The sequence below is a fragment of the Tachysurus vachellii genome, chromosome 16 (assembly GCF_030014155.1).
Source record: "Tachysurus vachellii isolate PV-2020 chromosome 16, HZAU_Pvac_v1, whole genome shotgun sequence".
NCBI lineage: Eukaryota > Metazoa > Chordata > Actinopteri > Siluriformes > Bagridae > Tachysurus > Tachysurus vachellii.
Genome location: NC_083475.1, coordinates 21,480,683 through 21,498,182, shown reverse-complemented (window position 1 = coordinate 21,498,182; position 17,500 = coordinate 21,480,683). Strand labels below are relative to the sequence as shown.

Sequence of the window (17,500 nt, the reverse complement as noted above, 5' to 3'; positions counted from 1 at the left end):
AAATGACCGCAGGAAAGAGGTCAGCACACACACACACACACACACACACACTCACACACACACACACACACACACTCACACAGACACGCATACACACACACACACACACACACATACGACTGCTTGTTGTCAGATCTGTAAGCTGACTAATGATTCATTATTGTATTGTGTGTGTGTTGGTGTGTGTGTGTTGGTGTGTGTGTGTTGGTGTGTTTTGCAGGTGAAGATGAGCGAGCGTGTCGTAGCGACAGAACACGGTCTCCTGATCCGCTCGGTGCAGCTCTCTGATCAGGGTCTGTATTACTGTGTAGCCACTGAGAACGGCTTCAAGCGGACACTCGCCAAAATCCGGCTCCATGTGCTGAGTGAGGCGCTATTGAGCGCGTTCAGTGACAAGCGTTCATCGTCGTGGAAACCCAAAGCGCTGGCTTCTGCCCTGGGTCCGTCTGAGACACTGGCCATGCAGCAGTACTGCAAAGAACGACAGCAGCTGCAGAGCTTCCAAACAAAACCACGAGGAGACCTGGGGAAACTCAAACCTCTGCTAGAGACCCGCAAGAGCCACAACCGTAGGAACCACCGACACGCTGAGTAGAAGACAGAGGTCCTGGGCCAACGAGGGTGGAGCTTAGGTCGATTTTAATCAGCCAAACACAAACTCACTGTTTTTAAGTATTTTTACACTTCATATTTATAACAATTCAGCAACATTAGCTGAAGATACACAGCACCATAAATACAGCATTTTGCTAATCAGTAGCCACCTGATGCTAAGACGCTAGCTAAATCGAGCAAAAATACGGGTTTTAATTACAGCATATAATAGTTTAGCAATATTCGCTAAGCTAGCCAGCTTTTTAAACACGTTGTCGAGATAACTATCTACATACGTAGCAACAATATCATTTGCATACTAGAAGACACTTATTTGCATATTCCACATGATTGGCTCTAGCGTTGGTACAATAATCTGTTCTTTATGCTAGCTTATTGTTGAGTACAATGTTTTATTCTTCCAATAAATTTATTTGTCTAGTTTTTTACTTTATGTTAATGAGTACCTTAGCATTAAGTAAACAATTTCTGGCTGATTTATTGCCTGACCAAAATTAAGAAATTAGCTAAAGTTTGCTAGTTATTAGAGAAGATATTTTAAAGCTAATCAAATCCAAGTTTGCTAGCAATAAACTATATTAGGGATAATTTGTTAGCAGACTATTGTAATTTTATTCTGCAATTCAAGACCAAACTAGCATGCTAGTTAATGTTAAGTCAATAATCAAGTTTGGTAGGATGTTCGCTAGTCATTTGTTGGTTAATTATTACATTTTGTAATTAAAACCTCGATAGTCGACAAGTTAACATGATGCTAACTGTAATTATGTTATTCAGATGAGAAGCTAGTTTGGTTAGCAATCTAGTTAAACTGTCGTGTTTAGTAGCCTAGCTAGTGCACGTGACGTAACCATGGTGACATCAATCACAGGATGAACTACGTGAACGAACTTGAGCTTCGTCCTCGTGGAGCTTCAGAAGTGAAAATCGAGGACTGAAGGGAAACGTGTTTTCCAAATAAAACCTAACGGAGGAGAGACGGACAAATGGACAGACAGACGAGTGGAATGCAGAGGACGAGCAGAAACCTTTAGAGGAGATTTTATGACTTGTGTGTTTTTCAAAAAAGAAAAAAAAATTGAAGGAAAAAATGCAGAACTATAAACTTCTTCACTGATACAGACCTGATGTGCTTCACTGCAGGGTCTCTGTACAGGAGATTTAAACCTGCATGATGTTCCACTGACCAGATAACTGTGAGACACACACACACACACACACTCACACACAGGCACACACGCACACACACACACACACAGACACACTCACACACACAACCACTCAGACACACACACTCACACTCACACACACTCACACACACAACCACTCAGACACACACACACACACACACACTCACACACACACATTTTCATTGTAAATAAACAAACATAAGTCACGTTTATTAAAACTCTGAGTAAAAAGTTAAACCCACTTCAGTGTCTGACAGTAAAACGAGTTACAGTCAAATGTAGAATTTTATAGTCACAAAAATTAGCTTAAATAGTTTTTCACATACACAAACACACACACACCAACAAAATATAACAACCATATATAAATATACAACTTGTTACACTAGAGTTAAAAGGGTAGCATTTTAACCTGATTGGTTTTCATATTCTGTAGCACAGTAACGCCTTCATTTGCATACTAGAATCTGATTGGTTCCTATATTTCGTGACATGTAAGCACAATCATTTGCATTCTGATAAAGAAACCCTCATATTTGCATACTACAAAGTGATTCAATTATTTGCATACTTGCATACGCAAACCTGATTGGCTCATTTGCATATTACAACCTGATTTGTTCTTGTATTTTGTGACATGGCGCCTGATCATTTTTAACACTATCATGTATAATCATTTGCACCTTTCACCCAAATTGTGATAAAGTAACCCTCACATTTGCATATTAGCTACCTGATTGGTTCTCATATTATGTGCCACTGTAACTGGCTCAATTACCAGAACCTGATTGATTTTTTTCCCCAAACTTTTGTCAGAGTTTAATCTTCCATCTCTCATACACTGAAGAGTGAAGGCTAACAGAAGTTTCCTCTGATTTACACTCGCAAAATGATGGCTAATGTGCGATGATCACAATAACACACACACACACACACACAAACAGGAGCTAGCGTTAGCAGAGTGGAACGAACCACTCGCTGCTTGTAAACGTGTGAAATGGAAATTCCACGCCGATGATTTAAGAGTTTATGGATCTGAGATAAAAATGTTCTGGAGAGACCAACATACATCCAGCTGTGGAACAGATGTTAGGAAAAAAACAGAGAGCGATCAATGAGGCAAATATTATTTTACTTGCCTTATATTTTATCAGGAGGAGGGGGAGGGGCTGAGGTGCTCCAGCTAAGCGAACACGCTCACATGTTTTAGCATCAACAATTTAGTGTAATAAAATAAAACAATATTAGTATGTTACAGAAATGCTCCCTAATTATGCAGCCTGCTCCCCCATGCCACTCATTAGGACTTGCCCATGCTAACAATACAACACATGCTAACCTCCACCAGCCAATCACAAAGCACGTCGCCACCACAGAACTTGCTAACAAACTACAGCTAGAGCAATGACGTTAATGTCAGCTAGTCTAAACAAAGAGCTGGCTAGCATAGCTAATGTTAGCTAGAAAAAATTTATGTTGCTAAGTAATATCAGAATGTACGCTAATCACAGTAAAATCAATGCTAGCAGTGATGTCATATAATCATTGGCTGATTAAGATATTTAAGCTCCGCCCCTGCTTCACACATGCTGTTATTCCAAAAGGTGTGTGTATGTGTGTGTGTGTGTGTGTGTGTGTGTGTGTGTGTGTGTGTGTGTGTGTGTGTGTGTGTGTGTGTGTGTGTCCTTTATAGTTGACAGTGTCAGTGAGGTGTACAGATTTATTTAAAGCGCTGTTGTTGTTGTTGTTGTTGTTGTTTTGTAAACTGTTGTTGTTGTTTTGTAAACTGAACATGCGCATGGTGTTAAATACGTCACTTTCGTTCGAACTCAGCCGGACTCAGGAGACGGGTTTAATGTGACAGTTTTTGAAAATCGATACCTTCTATTTTCAATACGATTGATGAATTTAGATTAAAATTTTAATTTGATTTCAATTTTTTTTATTTTATGAAAGGAATTCAATTGACATCCTGACTGATCTGTTCAGTACAACATCTGCTGCTGTGAGCTTCTGTCTCTGTCTGAACACCGAGAGATTTTACACTCATTATTATTATTATTGTTCTTTTCAGTTTGTTGTATTTGTTTATTATCCAACCAGACAGTATTATAGGTCAAAGGTCAAGTAGACTGACAGATGGATGCTTTAACAGACAGCCAAAAAGATAAACTATAGATAGATAGATAGATAGATAGATAGATAGATAGATAGACGGACGAATGGACAGACAGATAGATAGATAGGTTAGCAGACAGACAGAAAGTCAGATAAACAGGAAGACAAAAAAAAGACAAAGCCAGATAGACAGAAAGTTAGGTAAATAGATTGATAAACAGATTTAGAGAGCGCTAGAGGAACAGAAAGAGAGATGGAGATGCAGACAGACACACAGGTACACAATACAGAGTATTGGCTAAAGACAGACAGACAGACAGACGGATAGACAGATAGATGCAGAGATAGATAGATAGATAGATAGATAGATAGATAGATAGATAGATAGATAGATAGATAGACAGATAGATAGATAGATAGATAGATAGATAGATAGATAGATAGATAGATAGATAGATAGAAATAAACAGAAAGAGAGATGGTCATACAGACACATTATCAGACAGACAGATTGACTCAGGGAAAGACAGACAGACAAGCAAACCCACAGACAGACAGACAGACAGATAGAGAGGTGGACACAGACAGACAGATGGACGGACAGGCAGACATACTAACAGACCCACAGACAGACAGACAGACAGACAGACAGACAGACAGACAGACAGGTGGATGTAATACTATAATATATTGATCAGTGTTTAGATGAAGCTGTTGGTCACATGACCAGTAATGTTTAGGTTTGCAGATAAAAGCAGGAGGTCATGTGACCCCACATGGAGAAGGTGGTTAAAGTGAGCTGAAAGGGTTAAACTGCTGTCCTGAGCCCAGTCCAACTCACTTACAGCCTTCTCTCTCTCTCTCTCTCTCTCTCTCTCTCTCTCTCTGTCTCTCTCACCGTCTCACCATCTCTCTCTGTCGCTCTCTCACCGTCTCTCTCTCTCTGTCTCTCTCTCACCATCTCTCTCTGTCGCTCTCTCTCACTGTCTCTCTGTCTCTCTCTCTCACTCTCTCTATCTTTCACCGTCTCTCTCTGTCTCTCTCTGTCTCTCTCTGTCTGTCTCTCTATTTCTGTCTCACTGTCTTTCTCTCTCACTCTCACTGTCTCTCTCTCTATGTCTCTCTCTCTCTTTCTCTTTCTCTAACTCTCTCTCTGTTTCTCTCTCTATCTCTCTCTCTCTCTCATTTTCTTTCTCTCTCTCTCTCTCTGACACAATCTGCGATTCTGCAGAGGATTCTTTGTTACACCTCAATAAATTAATTAATTAATATTTCTGTTGATGAAAAGTGCTTTGATTGTCCAGGTTTTCTTTCTTATTCCAGCGATGTCACAAATGTTGTGTATTTCTATTTATTAATGTTATCAGCTTGAGTATTTACATTAAACAGTCAGTACAACGACAGCATTGTGTTTTTCTCTCGTTTTACTGGACAATAATAAAGTAATAATGTTATTAATAAAGATAATCTGTTTAATCCGTCTGGATTGCGGATGGACGTTATTCATCAACATGATTCATTTTCAGCAGAAAATCTCCATCATAATCTCTGTCTTCACACTGAAGCTGTTATGTCTAACATATCGCTTAATAATGACTCACTCCACCACCATGGTCTTTGGTGGTGGAGTGTGTTAGAGATGAGCAGGAGACATCTGGAGACCAATCGGCCAAACCAATTATTCTGGGTTCTAGAATAACGAGACCATCAAAGGTGATGAGGTGAAGAAGTTCTTGGGTGTCAGACTGGAGGAGCGACACTGAGACTGTGTACAAGATGAGGATTTTCTGAAAGCTCAGATCTTTCAGTGTAAACAACAAGATGCTGGAGATCAATCAGGTTGAGTGTTGAATATGATGCAGTGGTCTGCTGGGGAAGAGCCTCAGCGTCGACTTAGTCACGGAGCAGAAATCACCAGACTTTTGATGGACAACATCCTCATGGACCAATCCATCTTCACACTGTGTCCACTGTCATGAAGAATGTCTGAGGAACTCATTCTCACCTTTCGGCGTAACGCTGTAGTCTCGGTGTGATAGAAGAACACACAACTACACAAGCATCTGCACACACTCCATCTCATACACACTCAAACACACCTACTTTTTACTTTACCCACGACCCCAAAAATGGTTTCAACCAATGGTACACACAGTACAATCCTACTGGTTATAGTGGGAGGAAATGGCAGAAACTGGTGCTGGTGGTTCATCTCTTAACACCTGACTCGCTCGTATATAAAACATCACGTAGGACGCTTAGAAAGCTAGCGCACACCAAACATCTCTCCATAACAGTTTTTTGTTTCTCTTCCACCAGAAGAGTTTTTTGTTGGTGTTTTAAACACGTTCACTAGGTGGCAGTGGCGCTTCAGGAGAAATAAACCGAAGCTTGTGCACCATGATGTACGAAATAAAATCATATTACATAAATGTTATACAATAGAATAAAAATAAAAAATTAAAGAAATAAATAAATAGTTACGAGGTGTTTTATTAGCATTAATACAAACACTCACTGGTGATCAAACTTTTTTTTTTTTTTACATTCTTCCGTTTATTGGATTCAAACTGGAATAAAACTTATTTTTATAATATTTGTTCTGAACAGAATTTATTCGTTACAATTCTGAATGAGTGCCATAAACAAAATACTATAAAAATACAGCATTAAAGGAAACATTGATTACAAAATTTCACTGCTTTTATTTTGCACTGAAGCTGAAAGGTAAAATTCACAGCCACCAGTTTAGCATCATGCTAATTGTGCAGGGTTAAAATCATCACGCGCTCGCCTCAGAAGATGTCTGTCTCAGTAACACAATTTAAATTAATGTCTAGTGATAAAAGAACAGAATTAAATACAGAAATCAAATGTTTTACTATCAACTAAATCACTACTATGTGCTCAGGAAGAAAGTGATTCTGATTGATTAACACTAACCTGCCTGCTATTAAACTATGTTAGCCGTTAGCCTGTTAGCTCCTGTGCAAAACGAAATACTTCACACATGAAACGTGTCGCAGCTGATTCTCTAAATCTGGGGAAATTTTGACATTTTATTTTATAGATGTTTAAATAAAAGCGTTAAAATGTAAAGTGTTTAAAGAAAGAAAGTTTGAATGTGTGTGGCATTAACGTACAAGTTTTCCTTAAAGTTTGTCCTGCCCCTTTGGCGCCCCATAGTGGTGTAGTTGTATAGTGTAGTTGTGTTTGTCGTTTTAGTTTCGTACTTCATCACTGTGTAGTTTCCTGAGCTGGAGCGTTTGCTACAATCCTGATCTTTCCTGATCAGAATGATTGGTGTGTAAACTCGTTACACTTCACCCAACGTATGATAAACGACTCCTGCGCTTCTCCACACACACTCCGATCACACTCAGCACCAGCATCACTGCGCCAACCGAAATCAGAACGATCTGCACCGTCTCCAGGGTGTCTATGCGGGAGAAGAGCTCCGCCTTAATCATGGCCGCTGTTTCATCATCGAGCGCCGCCGTCTGAGACACACACACACACACACAGACGCACACAGATGCTTACAGATGGTGGGATATCAAACAGACAGTTTTAAAAATACAGAGAACATATAGAAAATACAGATAAAACCAATACAATACAGATACAGACAACATAAAGACAGACAGATAGACAGACAGACAGACAAGAAACATAGACATACATGCAAACAGTCAGACAGACAGACAGACAAGACAACAGTCAGACAGACCAACAGATCTTCTGATGGTCACTGACCTCATTTAACCACACGATGGGAAAGATGGTGTTCTCCTTCACTTTATTAAGGATCCTGAGACAGAAAGACAGTGAGGTCATGTGGAAAACTATGTGTGTCCTGAAGAACACTACACACACTTTTTAGAACTCTACATGTTTAGTTGAACACTACACACATTTTGTAGCTCAACAGTAAATGTTTTTCATGATTATGTTCTGAAACGTACTTGATGTCCTTTGACGGGCCGTACATCATGTTGATCTGAAGGCGCTTGGCGAACCTCAGTGTGAAGCCGGTCATCTGAGACACACAACAGTTCACTACAAACTGTACACGGTTATACTTGTAACCAAAGGCACCGTGACTGTTATCTATAACACACTGCATTACATTGAACACTCAGAAATGTGTGTGAGCTAACAAGCAGGCAAACGGAAGCTAACAACCAAAACTGATCTTATAGATGAAACCAGAAAGTGAGAATCAACTAGCAGGTAAAAATTAATCTAGAAAAGAAACACAAGCTAGCAAGTGGAAGTTACTCTACAGAATAAAAGCTCACCCAGACAGAACACAAGCAAAAATTAACCTCACAAACAAACCCAAACTAGCAAGCAAAAACTAAACTAGCAACCAAATGCAAATTAACAAACAAGCAAACAAACAAACAAACAAACAAACTCAAAAGCAAAAACAAACCTCACAACCAAACACAGACTAGCCAGCGGTAACTAAACTAATAAACAAAAACAAACACAAGCTACAGTTCAACGCATCTGAAGTCCTGACATTTTGCTCTAATACCCTGGGCAGGGTGTGAGGCTGCCTTCTGCCCTGTTTAATGTTCTAGCAGGAACTTTACCGGTTCGACGTCCAGGTAGGTGGAGTGTTCCTCAGGGTTCGGGTTTAAACCATCAACAAGTTCCAGCAGCTCTTTACTGCCATGGAGGAAATGAGGGAGAGAAATGAGCACAGGAGCACCTGAAAAACACACACACACACACACACACACACACACACACACACCACAGGAAAATTAAAAATTCACAGAGTTAAGGTCTGGAGCCTGGAGGCGAATTCAGGCAGTTGATCATTGTCTGTTTCATCTGCTTTTTAAAGGAAACCTAGTAAGAAACAACAACATAGAAAATGAAAGCTAAAGCAGTGAATAAACAAAAGATTACCTACAAAAAAAAAGCAAAACCTGATGATCAAACAAATATAAAACACACACACATACACGCAAACAGTTAACACAAACTCTAAATCTTAGCTAGAAAATGCAGATTAGCAAGTGACCACTAAGCTAGAATTGATGCCTGGGTCTTCTGTGAGACTCAAAGAAGCTTCATATCAGCCAATTATCAAAGTATTTATTATTCAGAGCTTTTATTTATTTGTTTGTTTGTTTCTCACAGTTTCAGTACATGACTAGTTTTTTCCCAGGTTTTTGCTGTTGTCCTGCTTTGCCTGTGGAACACACACCTTTACACCCTCTGATGTCGAGCACACCGGCCATGGTGCAGTTCCTGGTGGTCTCGTTAGTGATGCAGTAGCACCGATTGTCTGGATTGTCCGAGGGAGCGGCAAAGGTGTTGGACGGCAGCATGTAACGATACACAGTGATGCCTTTCAGATCCACACTGCCCTCGAACTCGGCCGAGACGGACCTGAGACACAGACAGGAAAAGGAACGAGGTGAACTGAAGTAAGAATCGTTGAAGCATAAAGTGTGTTTAAAGGCTGACGTGGTGAAGCCTGAGATTAAATACATATATAATCTCATAAAGTGGAACTTCATAATCAAACCTCAGAGTTTCTGCGTTAGGACACAAAGCAGTGAACTCTGTTATGAGATGTTTACATTCTGAAACCAGGATAAACACTGAACGGACTGCTGAGCTGAAACAACAGAAATTAGCTAGCTAAAACAAGCGTAGTGAAAAATCTTAAACTAGAAACTCGCAACTACAAACAAACTAGCAACCAAAAACCTAGTAAGCAAAAAGCTAACTTACTTAGCAAATAACACACACTAGCAAGTGATATTAGCTACATGAACTAAAGATAGCTAACCTAGTGAACAAACCCAAACTAGCAAAGAAAGCTAACCTAATGAACAAACCCAAACTAGCACAGAAAGCTAACCTAGCATGCAAACTAGCAAGTATAAATTAACTGAGTTCAAACAAAAACTAGAAAACAAAAACAAACAAACGCTTACTCAGTTAATTAAAGCTAACCTAGCAATCTGAAGCGAACCAATAAGAAAAGGCTTCTAGCAAACAAAATTTTGTCTAATCAACAAAAGGTAACATAGAGAAACCAGAGAACAAGCAAACAACAGCGAATGAAAACAGATACAGCAGAAGCTATGCTAAAAAATGTAAGTTAACCCATTAAACAAAAAACTTTACCACAGTAAACAAACACGAAGTAACAAACGAAAGCTAACGTGCTGTGAAACAGGTGTGATTACTGATGAATGAAACAAACCTGCAGATATCTGAGGAGAAGAAGTACAGCAGCGTGTTCTTGTCCAGGAATGGAGAGAACGACGAGCCGTCTACACACACACACACACACACACACACACACACACACACACACACACACACACACAGGTCAGTCTTGTATCTGTAACCAGAGCCCTGACGTACGTTTGGGACACAGCCGTGGGTGTGATGAGTAAAAGCTCACCTGTGCCGTTGATCATATCACAGTAGTTATTGTTCCAGTAGGAGAGAGTCCTAAAACACACACACACACACACACACACACACACACACACACACACAGTCACATCCTCATTTTGAAACTGCTGTTTATTTTATTACTTGTTCTCTTTCTCTGCGTGTGTCACTGCTGCCATCACCATGACAACAGTCCACCCAGTTCTGAGCTCTACATCAGTATGCAAGGAGACAAACCAAACATCTCCATCTGTCTGTCTGTCCATCTGTCTGTCTTTTTATCTTTCTGTCTGTCCATGTGTGTGTGTGTGTGTGTGTGTGTGTGTGTGTGTGTATGTGTGTGTTTGTGTCTGTGTATGTCTGTAAGACAGTGTGTGTGTGTCAATGTGTGTGTGTGTGTGTGTTTGTGTCTGCTGTGTGTCTGTGTGTGTGTGACATGTATGATTAATAGATAAAAAAATAAAATTTTGCCATGTGTCTGTGTGCACGTTTGTTTTCCATAAAAGTGTGCTTCTCTCTGCAGGGTGTGTGTGTTTGTGAGACATTGACCTGGATGAATGCGTCTGATTGTTTGGTTTTGTGTATTTTAGTAGATGGATCTTCACTTAAATAGGAAGAGTGAAAAACAAAAAGTGAGTCCCCATAAACCATGGTGGTTACTGGTAGTCCTGATAAATACTTCAACCTCTGTGGGTCAGAAATGGGATCATGTGTGTGTGTGTGTGTGTGTGTGTGTGTGTGAGAGAGAGTGTGTGGTGTCTGTGAGTGTGTGTGTGAGAGAGTGTGTGAGTGTGTATGTGTGAGAGTGTGTGTGTCTGTGTGTGTGTGTGTGTTTGTGAGTGTGTGAGTGTGTGTATGAGTGTGTGTGAGTGTGTATGTGTGTGTGTGTGTGTGTGTGTGTGTGTGTGGTGTGTATGTGTGAGTGTGTGTGTGTGTGTATGAGTGTGTGTGTGTGTGTGTGGTGTGTGTGTGTGAGTGTGTGTGAAAAGACAGACTCACTGCATGTTGTTCCAGGAGTCAATGGTGGAAACTTTGCTGACGTCATCTTTTCCTGTGAAGACGTTGTAGGGGCCATCGTAGGTTCCGTTATACTGATCAAACACACACACAAACACACACACACACACACACACACACACACACACACACACACACACACACACACACACATCTGTCTCGTTATCAGACTCTATAATTCTTTATAATTGTCTATAACTGCCAGGATCCAGCCCGGACTTTGGCCACGTGCTTGTTTATGTTCTGTGTCATGTGTCTGCCCCGCCCTCGTCTTGTCCTCCCCGCCTCTGCACACCTGTTCCTCGTGTGCTTTATTGTCATGTCTATTTAGCCGTGCTGCGTTGCCTATGGCAGCGCGGAATCCTTGTTGTTGTCATCTGTCGTCGTTTGTCTTAATCTGTCGTCTTGTCTCTAGTCTGTGTCCCTGTTTTGTGTTTTTATTTAATGACTCCAGTTTATTTTACGCTATCCTGCATTTGGGTCTGTTTTTACCCCTGCGTCGCTGACAATAATGGCGGCTCTGACTGTAGCGCAGCTGCATGTAACAGGATTATATTTATGCCCTATTGTTGCCATAGCAACAGCTCGTTCACAGGGACTCACTCAGAGAAAAGGAACAACCGTTTATAGCTGCTATAAAGTGAGGACAGATTCCAACTTGAAAAGTAACTCTAAACGAAAACAAAAAGTATTACATATTCTCTAATAAATAAAAATCTAATTCTATTGTTAATCACTATGGAGTGAGAGGAATAAAACACTATAAATCAAACTAATTAACCTTGTTTAACTTTGCAGATTATTATTATTTGTTTTATTCTCCAGTATACAGTAAATCTCCTACCGGGTAAAAAACTCCCAGTTGTGTCTTCATCATAGTGTCATTGTAGCCCCATAACAGCTCCTTCACCGTTCTGGTGTGGAACAGAGACGACTTGGACGCCTGGATCATGATGTTAGCCAACACGTGACCCACCATACTGTAGACACCCTGAAAGGAAAAAAAAACTCATCAGGGTTTTAATCCTGTGCCGTGTTCCTTGCTGTGTCCTGAGCATTTATTTTTTTTCTAGCTATACAAATAAGACAAGCTCCTAAATGGCAGAATGAGTTTTTCAGCAATTCCTGTTGATTAATATTCACAGGCACTAATGCACACGAACATAAATAAATAAAATTCAGTCTGATTTCCCTCAAATTGTTCATCTAGTCATCTAAAGCATCTAAAGATCATGAATGCTATTAAAAACTGGTTAGAATATCTCTCTCTCTCACACACACACACACACACACACTTGTATATATAAAATGCGTGTGTGTGTATTTAGTAGGGATGGTAACCCACAGCCACAGCGATGTTCAGTGAGGTCACCATGTCCTCCTCTGCTCCTACAGACATGCTCGGCTCAAAGATAGCTCCTAACGGCAGCAGGAAGGACACACTGTGGTTCTGGTAGAACGTCACGTTCTCTTTGGGGATGTACCTCGTCCTGAAGAACGCAGGAACACACACAACTAAAGAGCTTCAGTCGTAATTCAGATCATAATCAACACATCATCTATATTTTATATGTATATTATGGGGTGTACAGTGTTTTATTCAATCAATGCTATGGGATATGATGCTCACCTCCTCCTGAGCTGCTTGAAAGGACTTTCTAGATTCTGTAGGTCTACATTTAAGACTAAACTAAAGTTTTTTTTTACAAACCAAAGTAACAAAACTGCGTAGTAGTTAATTTTGGATTAGCATGCTAGTCAGCTAAATACAATAGTCTGGTGATACAGTTGCAACATTAAAGATGTATTTTAATATATATGAATTTATATAAAAACTATATAAATATTAGCAACATTTAGCAGGAGCTCAGCTAACTTTAACCAGCTTTATTTTAATTTAAATCAACTTCATTTTACATACTGAAATATACTGTAGTGCTAAACAGCTGCTGTCTACGGTAAGAGAATCATATTTACATAAAAACATAAAAATAAGAATCAGGAAACATAATAAATACATCAATAAATGAAATAACAAAATTATATAGAAATAGTTACATAAAATGTAATACATTACATAGAATTAAATATAATATATAAATAGAGTTCATTATACATTACAGTTTTTTTAGTGAAAAATATAAAAATAAATTAATTAAAGAATTGGTAAAAGATTTCATTAGACTTTATTGAACATTTTATGCACACAGTTATTACACTCTTCTGTGTGTTCCACTTATTGCTTGTTTTGCTCTCGATTAATTAGAACACACTTTCACAGACTTGTGCAAAGAGACGCTCTTGATGTTTGATAACTATGGAAAATAAAATCAGCTGAAATCTGACTGAGACTTTTGAACCGAGTGAGGATGATAATAAACCATAATCAGATCAGATTAGCGCAGCTGTTAAACAATAACTTTATTCTGTATTATGTGTCTGAGTGGAAAGGCAGCACAGGGTGTTCCATCGTTTTATTACGAATGTAATAAAGAGAAAGTATTTGATAAAACTCATCAACTGATCAGGAACATTTATGTGAGGAGTCTCCAGTGTTAGCGTGTTGTAGCAGTCAATGCTAAAGCTCTAACGTTCAATTTCCTCAGATGTGTATAGATTATTAAATTACTTATAAAACATTCTGTGTGGTTCAATGTTTTCATTTATCTCACTATGGATTAAAAACTTTGTTTAATAAAAAAACTAGGTTTTGTTAAAATAATGATTTATCTAGCTAGCATGTAGCTGTTCATCCTTTTATACACAGAGTACAACGTAGAAATCAGACAAAATGATCAGGAAAATCAACATGTGTAAAAAAATTATTAAGAAAATACATAATAGGACTAAAGTTTTGTTCAGCACGTAGCTGTTCATTTTTATATACAACCAATTTATAGGCACATGACAGTAGAGATGAGATAAAACAATCTAAAATGTTAACATTTACCTCAGATAGCGTCGCTGTCGGGCGGAAACCTCGTATGTCCAAATTTTGTCAATTTCATATTTTTTCACATATCGATGCTATTGGTCAGTCCCCACGTGGGTCTGTTATTTTTACAAGTTATTAACCAATCTAAAGTCTTGAAAATAGCTTCAGCGCAAATCTCATAACTCCATTGGACACTTCAACTGTCCACCTCTTCCTCACTCCGTGTGAGAGCTTCACGGCATATTTCTCCTCAAGAAGAGTCGCAACGAATCAACACGTCTTCTGAGGTAAATGTCTTCAAAACACTGGGCTCAAAGAAAAAAAAATCTTGACCCCCGCTAGTTCTGGTGCTCGTCTGAGGACAGGAATTTAGCGCAAGACAATCCACTGTAACGCGGACTAAACCCTGTGTACTGCAGATAAGGTACGGAGTTTTTTTAATTTCCTAAAAAATAACGGTTTTGGAGATTCCGCATAAGGTGGTTTATTTGTATTTATCTAGCTCCGTTAATTTTTTAACTTTGACACTGATGCTGTAAAGGACAATGTGTGGGTAAAATCTTGATTTTAGTTAGCATGTAGGTGTTAATTCTTTATATATATATATATATATATATATATATATATATATATATATATATATATATATATATATATATACAATGTAAAGGCACAGCAATAATATAAATCAGATAAACATAATAGGAATATCAACATTTACCTCAGATTTGTTGGTAAATTACTAGAATTATTAAGAAAATACATAATACTGGAGTTGGATATAGTTGGATATACAAATATAGTTGGATTTACTTAGCTAGCATGAAGCTATGAATTCTTATATACAAACATTATAAAGGAACTGTCATAGTAGAAATGAGACAAAAGTATCACAAACATTAACATTTACCTAAATATTAAAGAAAACATTGTGTTTTCTAACCTTTTTTTTTGGCTAATTCTGGTTCCTCTAGCTAGTGTGTAAATGCTATTTCTTATATGCAGGCAAAATGATCAGGAACATTGCTAGGAAGGTTAGTTAGAGTAAAGCAGGTTCCTGAGTCATGTTTCTGAGAAACAAAGTGAAAAGTTACAGTTTTACTTCTGACTGTTAGAAAGCTCTGACACTGGAGACTCCTTCCGGCAGTGTTCAATAAACACAGCATAAGATTTCCGCTTGCCTGGGAATGAACTGTTACTATGTGATGTGTTATAAAGAACGAGCGCATTAATATCAACCTGTGATTTAGAGCTGAACTAATTGAAAGAAAGTTAATTAACAGCTTCTGACCAATCAGAATCCAGACTGTAACAGGGCTGAGACTGGGGAGGGAGAGGGAGGTAGGGGTGGGTGATGGGGAACATTTGCTTTCGCTTGCATCAGACTGACGTTGGATGAGTTTTTGTTCTCTCCTTCTGTTCAGTACAGACATCTGAAGGACGATTCTCTGAGGCGTGTGGAACCGAAGTCGGATCCTGCTCTCATGCAGCGTTAGAGTGTAACATAAGCAGTATGTTGATGAAAGGTTTTAGTGACTGCACCCCACTGAGCTCCAGCCTCACCTGTACGTGTATGGTCCTTTCTCCCGGAGCTGAGGAATGCTGCCATTCTTCAACACATCGTCTGGATTTTGCACGTCAAACAACCAGAACTGCCTGTACACCGGGGCGCCGGCAGAGATCCAGTTCTCATACGCCGTGGTTCCTTCCTCCAATACGGCTTCCTGTAAAAGCACAACGTTAACATAGCTTCAGCTTGTTTTTTTGTTTTTTTTTGTGAGATAAAACAGAATCCGATGAGCTGAATCATGTATGTCAGACCAAGTGTTTAAACCAACTGTGATTCTGGGCTGTGTCCCAAATGCCAGAGTTTGATAGAGACCCACTTCTTAGCATTCACGCTAATGAGTAAAGATGAAAAATGATGAAAGCGTGGAACAGATCGTAGCCACATCAGTACCTAGCTGGTAGCGTTAATTAACAGTTATGGTTGCACGTAATTCAGTTATAAAAATGATTTGATTTTAAACTTTACTACCTTTATAGTATTTCTAGTATTTCTACTGGTTCTGGGTTCTACAATTTTCAAAACATTATATAAATTTATAAATAAAAAAAAAGAAAAAATTTATAATGATCTAATTTAAAAATATATTTAAACATTCAGTTCAATTCAATTGTATTTGTGTAGCACGTTTAACACTGGACATTACCACAAAACAGCTTTAAATTTCAGAAAATATTTGTATAGTTTGTATAATTGTTTAATTATAATGGATATAATAAAAAATTTAATTTATCTTCATCTCTAATAAGCAAGCCAGAGGAAACAGTGGTAAGGAAAAACTCCCTGAGAAGAACGTCAAACAAAGGAAACAGCCTGGAAAAAATCAATTCAAAACACTGCTAACATTTCAATGTTCTGAGTCAGAGACTTGAGCTTTAACATGATTTAACACTGATCTAGGAACATGACTAAATATTGCAAACCCCTGCTTTAAAACTTATACAGCACGTTTTTTTAAACACACACAATCTCTCAGGTACAAAGAATGCCTATGTCACTCTTAGCAGTAATGTAATAAATAGATATGTACTGATAAGTGTTGTATAATAATATCTACAGTTCAGGGCAATATTCCTGTAGATTAGAGGAATTACTGATAGACACGCAGCTCATAATCAGAATCCTCAATATCAGAAAACTTTCTTCTTTAATTTTGCATCAGAACAAATAATTTAACTTTACCTCAGGATTCGTTTCAGCAGAAAACACGAGTTGTTTGTTTAATTTTAGCTAGCATGATTTTACCTACAGTTCCACCTTTAACTTTTAGCTAATATTTAATAGAAATGGAAGAACACAGAGTCGCTGGAAAATTGTATGTATGATTTAGCGCTGATGTCATTTCAACAAAGAATGGAATGGAAAAAAGCTTGTCGTGTTAACAAGAAACCGTAAACTAGCGTACAATCGTCTGTCCTGAAGATGTTACAGCTTTATCTCGGATTTTTCTGAAGCTCTGACACTTGAGAGTCTTTACATCACTGTTCAATATACAGTACACAGCATACACTAAACATGTCTAGAAACGATAACATACTCAATCTTACCAATCAGAATGAAGTACCATGCTGATGTCATTTAAAAAATAACTGTACAAAACAAACAAACAAACCCAATTTTTTTCTG

General features: G+C 38.5%; 2 protein-coding genes across 2 annotated transcripts in view; one reads left to right on the top strand and one right to left on the bottom strand.

Moving 5' to 3' along the window:
- sema3c (sema domain, immunoglobulin domain (Ig), short basic domain, secreted, (semaphorin) 3C) overlaps positions 1-5,324 on the top strand; it is a 51,813-nt gene extending 46,489 nt beyond the window's left edge. The window contains exons 17-18 of the mRNA XM_060889007.1: positions 1-19; positions 221-5,324. The exon at positions 1-19 is cut by the window's left edge and continues 112 nt beyond it. Of these exons, the coding sequence (XP_060744990.1) occupies positions 1-19; positions 221-595 (394 nt within the window). The 3' untranslated portion in view covers positions 596-5,324. The remainder of the gene's footprint in view (positions 20-220) is intronic.
- A 1,076-nt stretch (positions 5,325-6,400) lies between these two features.
- Positions 6,401-17,500, bottom strand: part of cd36 (CD36 molecule (thrombospondin receptor)) — a 12,549-nt gene continuing 1,449 nt past the window's right edge. Inside the window, exons 2-12 of the mRNA XM_060889008.1 lie at positions 15,871-16,031; positions 12,718-12,862; positions 12,217-12,363; positions 11,355-11,446; positions 10,363-10,412; positions 10,159-10,228; positions 9,148-9,332; positions 8,525-8,643; positions 7,889-7,962; positions 7,680-7,734; positions 6,401-7,423 (exon numbers count right to left, since the gene is read on the bottom strand). Coding sequence (XP_060744991.1) covers positions 7,247-7,423; positions 7,680-7,734; positions 7,889-7,962; positions 8,525-8,643; positions 9,148-9,332; positions 10,159-10,228; positions 10,363-10,412; positions 11,355-11,446; positions 12,217-12,363; positions 12,718-12,862; positions 15,871-16,031 — 1,275 coding nt within the window. The 3' untranslated portion in view covers positions 6,401-7,246. The remainder of the gene's footprint in view (positions 7,424-7,679; positions 7,735-7,888; positions 7,963-8,524; positions 8,644-9,147; positions 9,333-10,158; positions 10,229-10,362; positions 10,413-11,354; positions 11,447-12,216; positions 12,364-12,717; positions 12,863-15,870; positions 16,032-17,500) is intronic.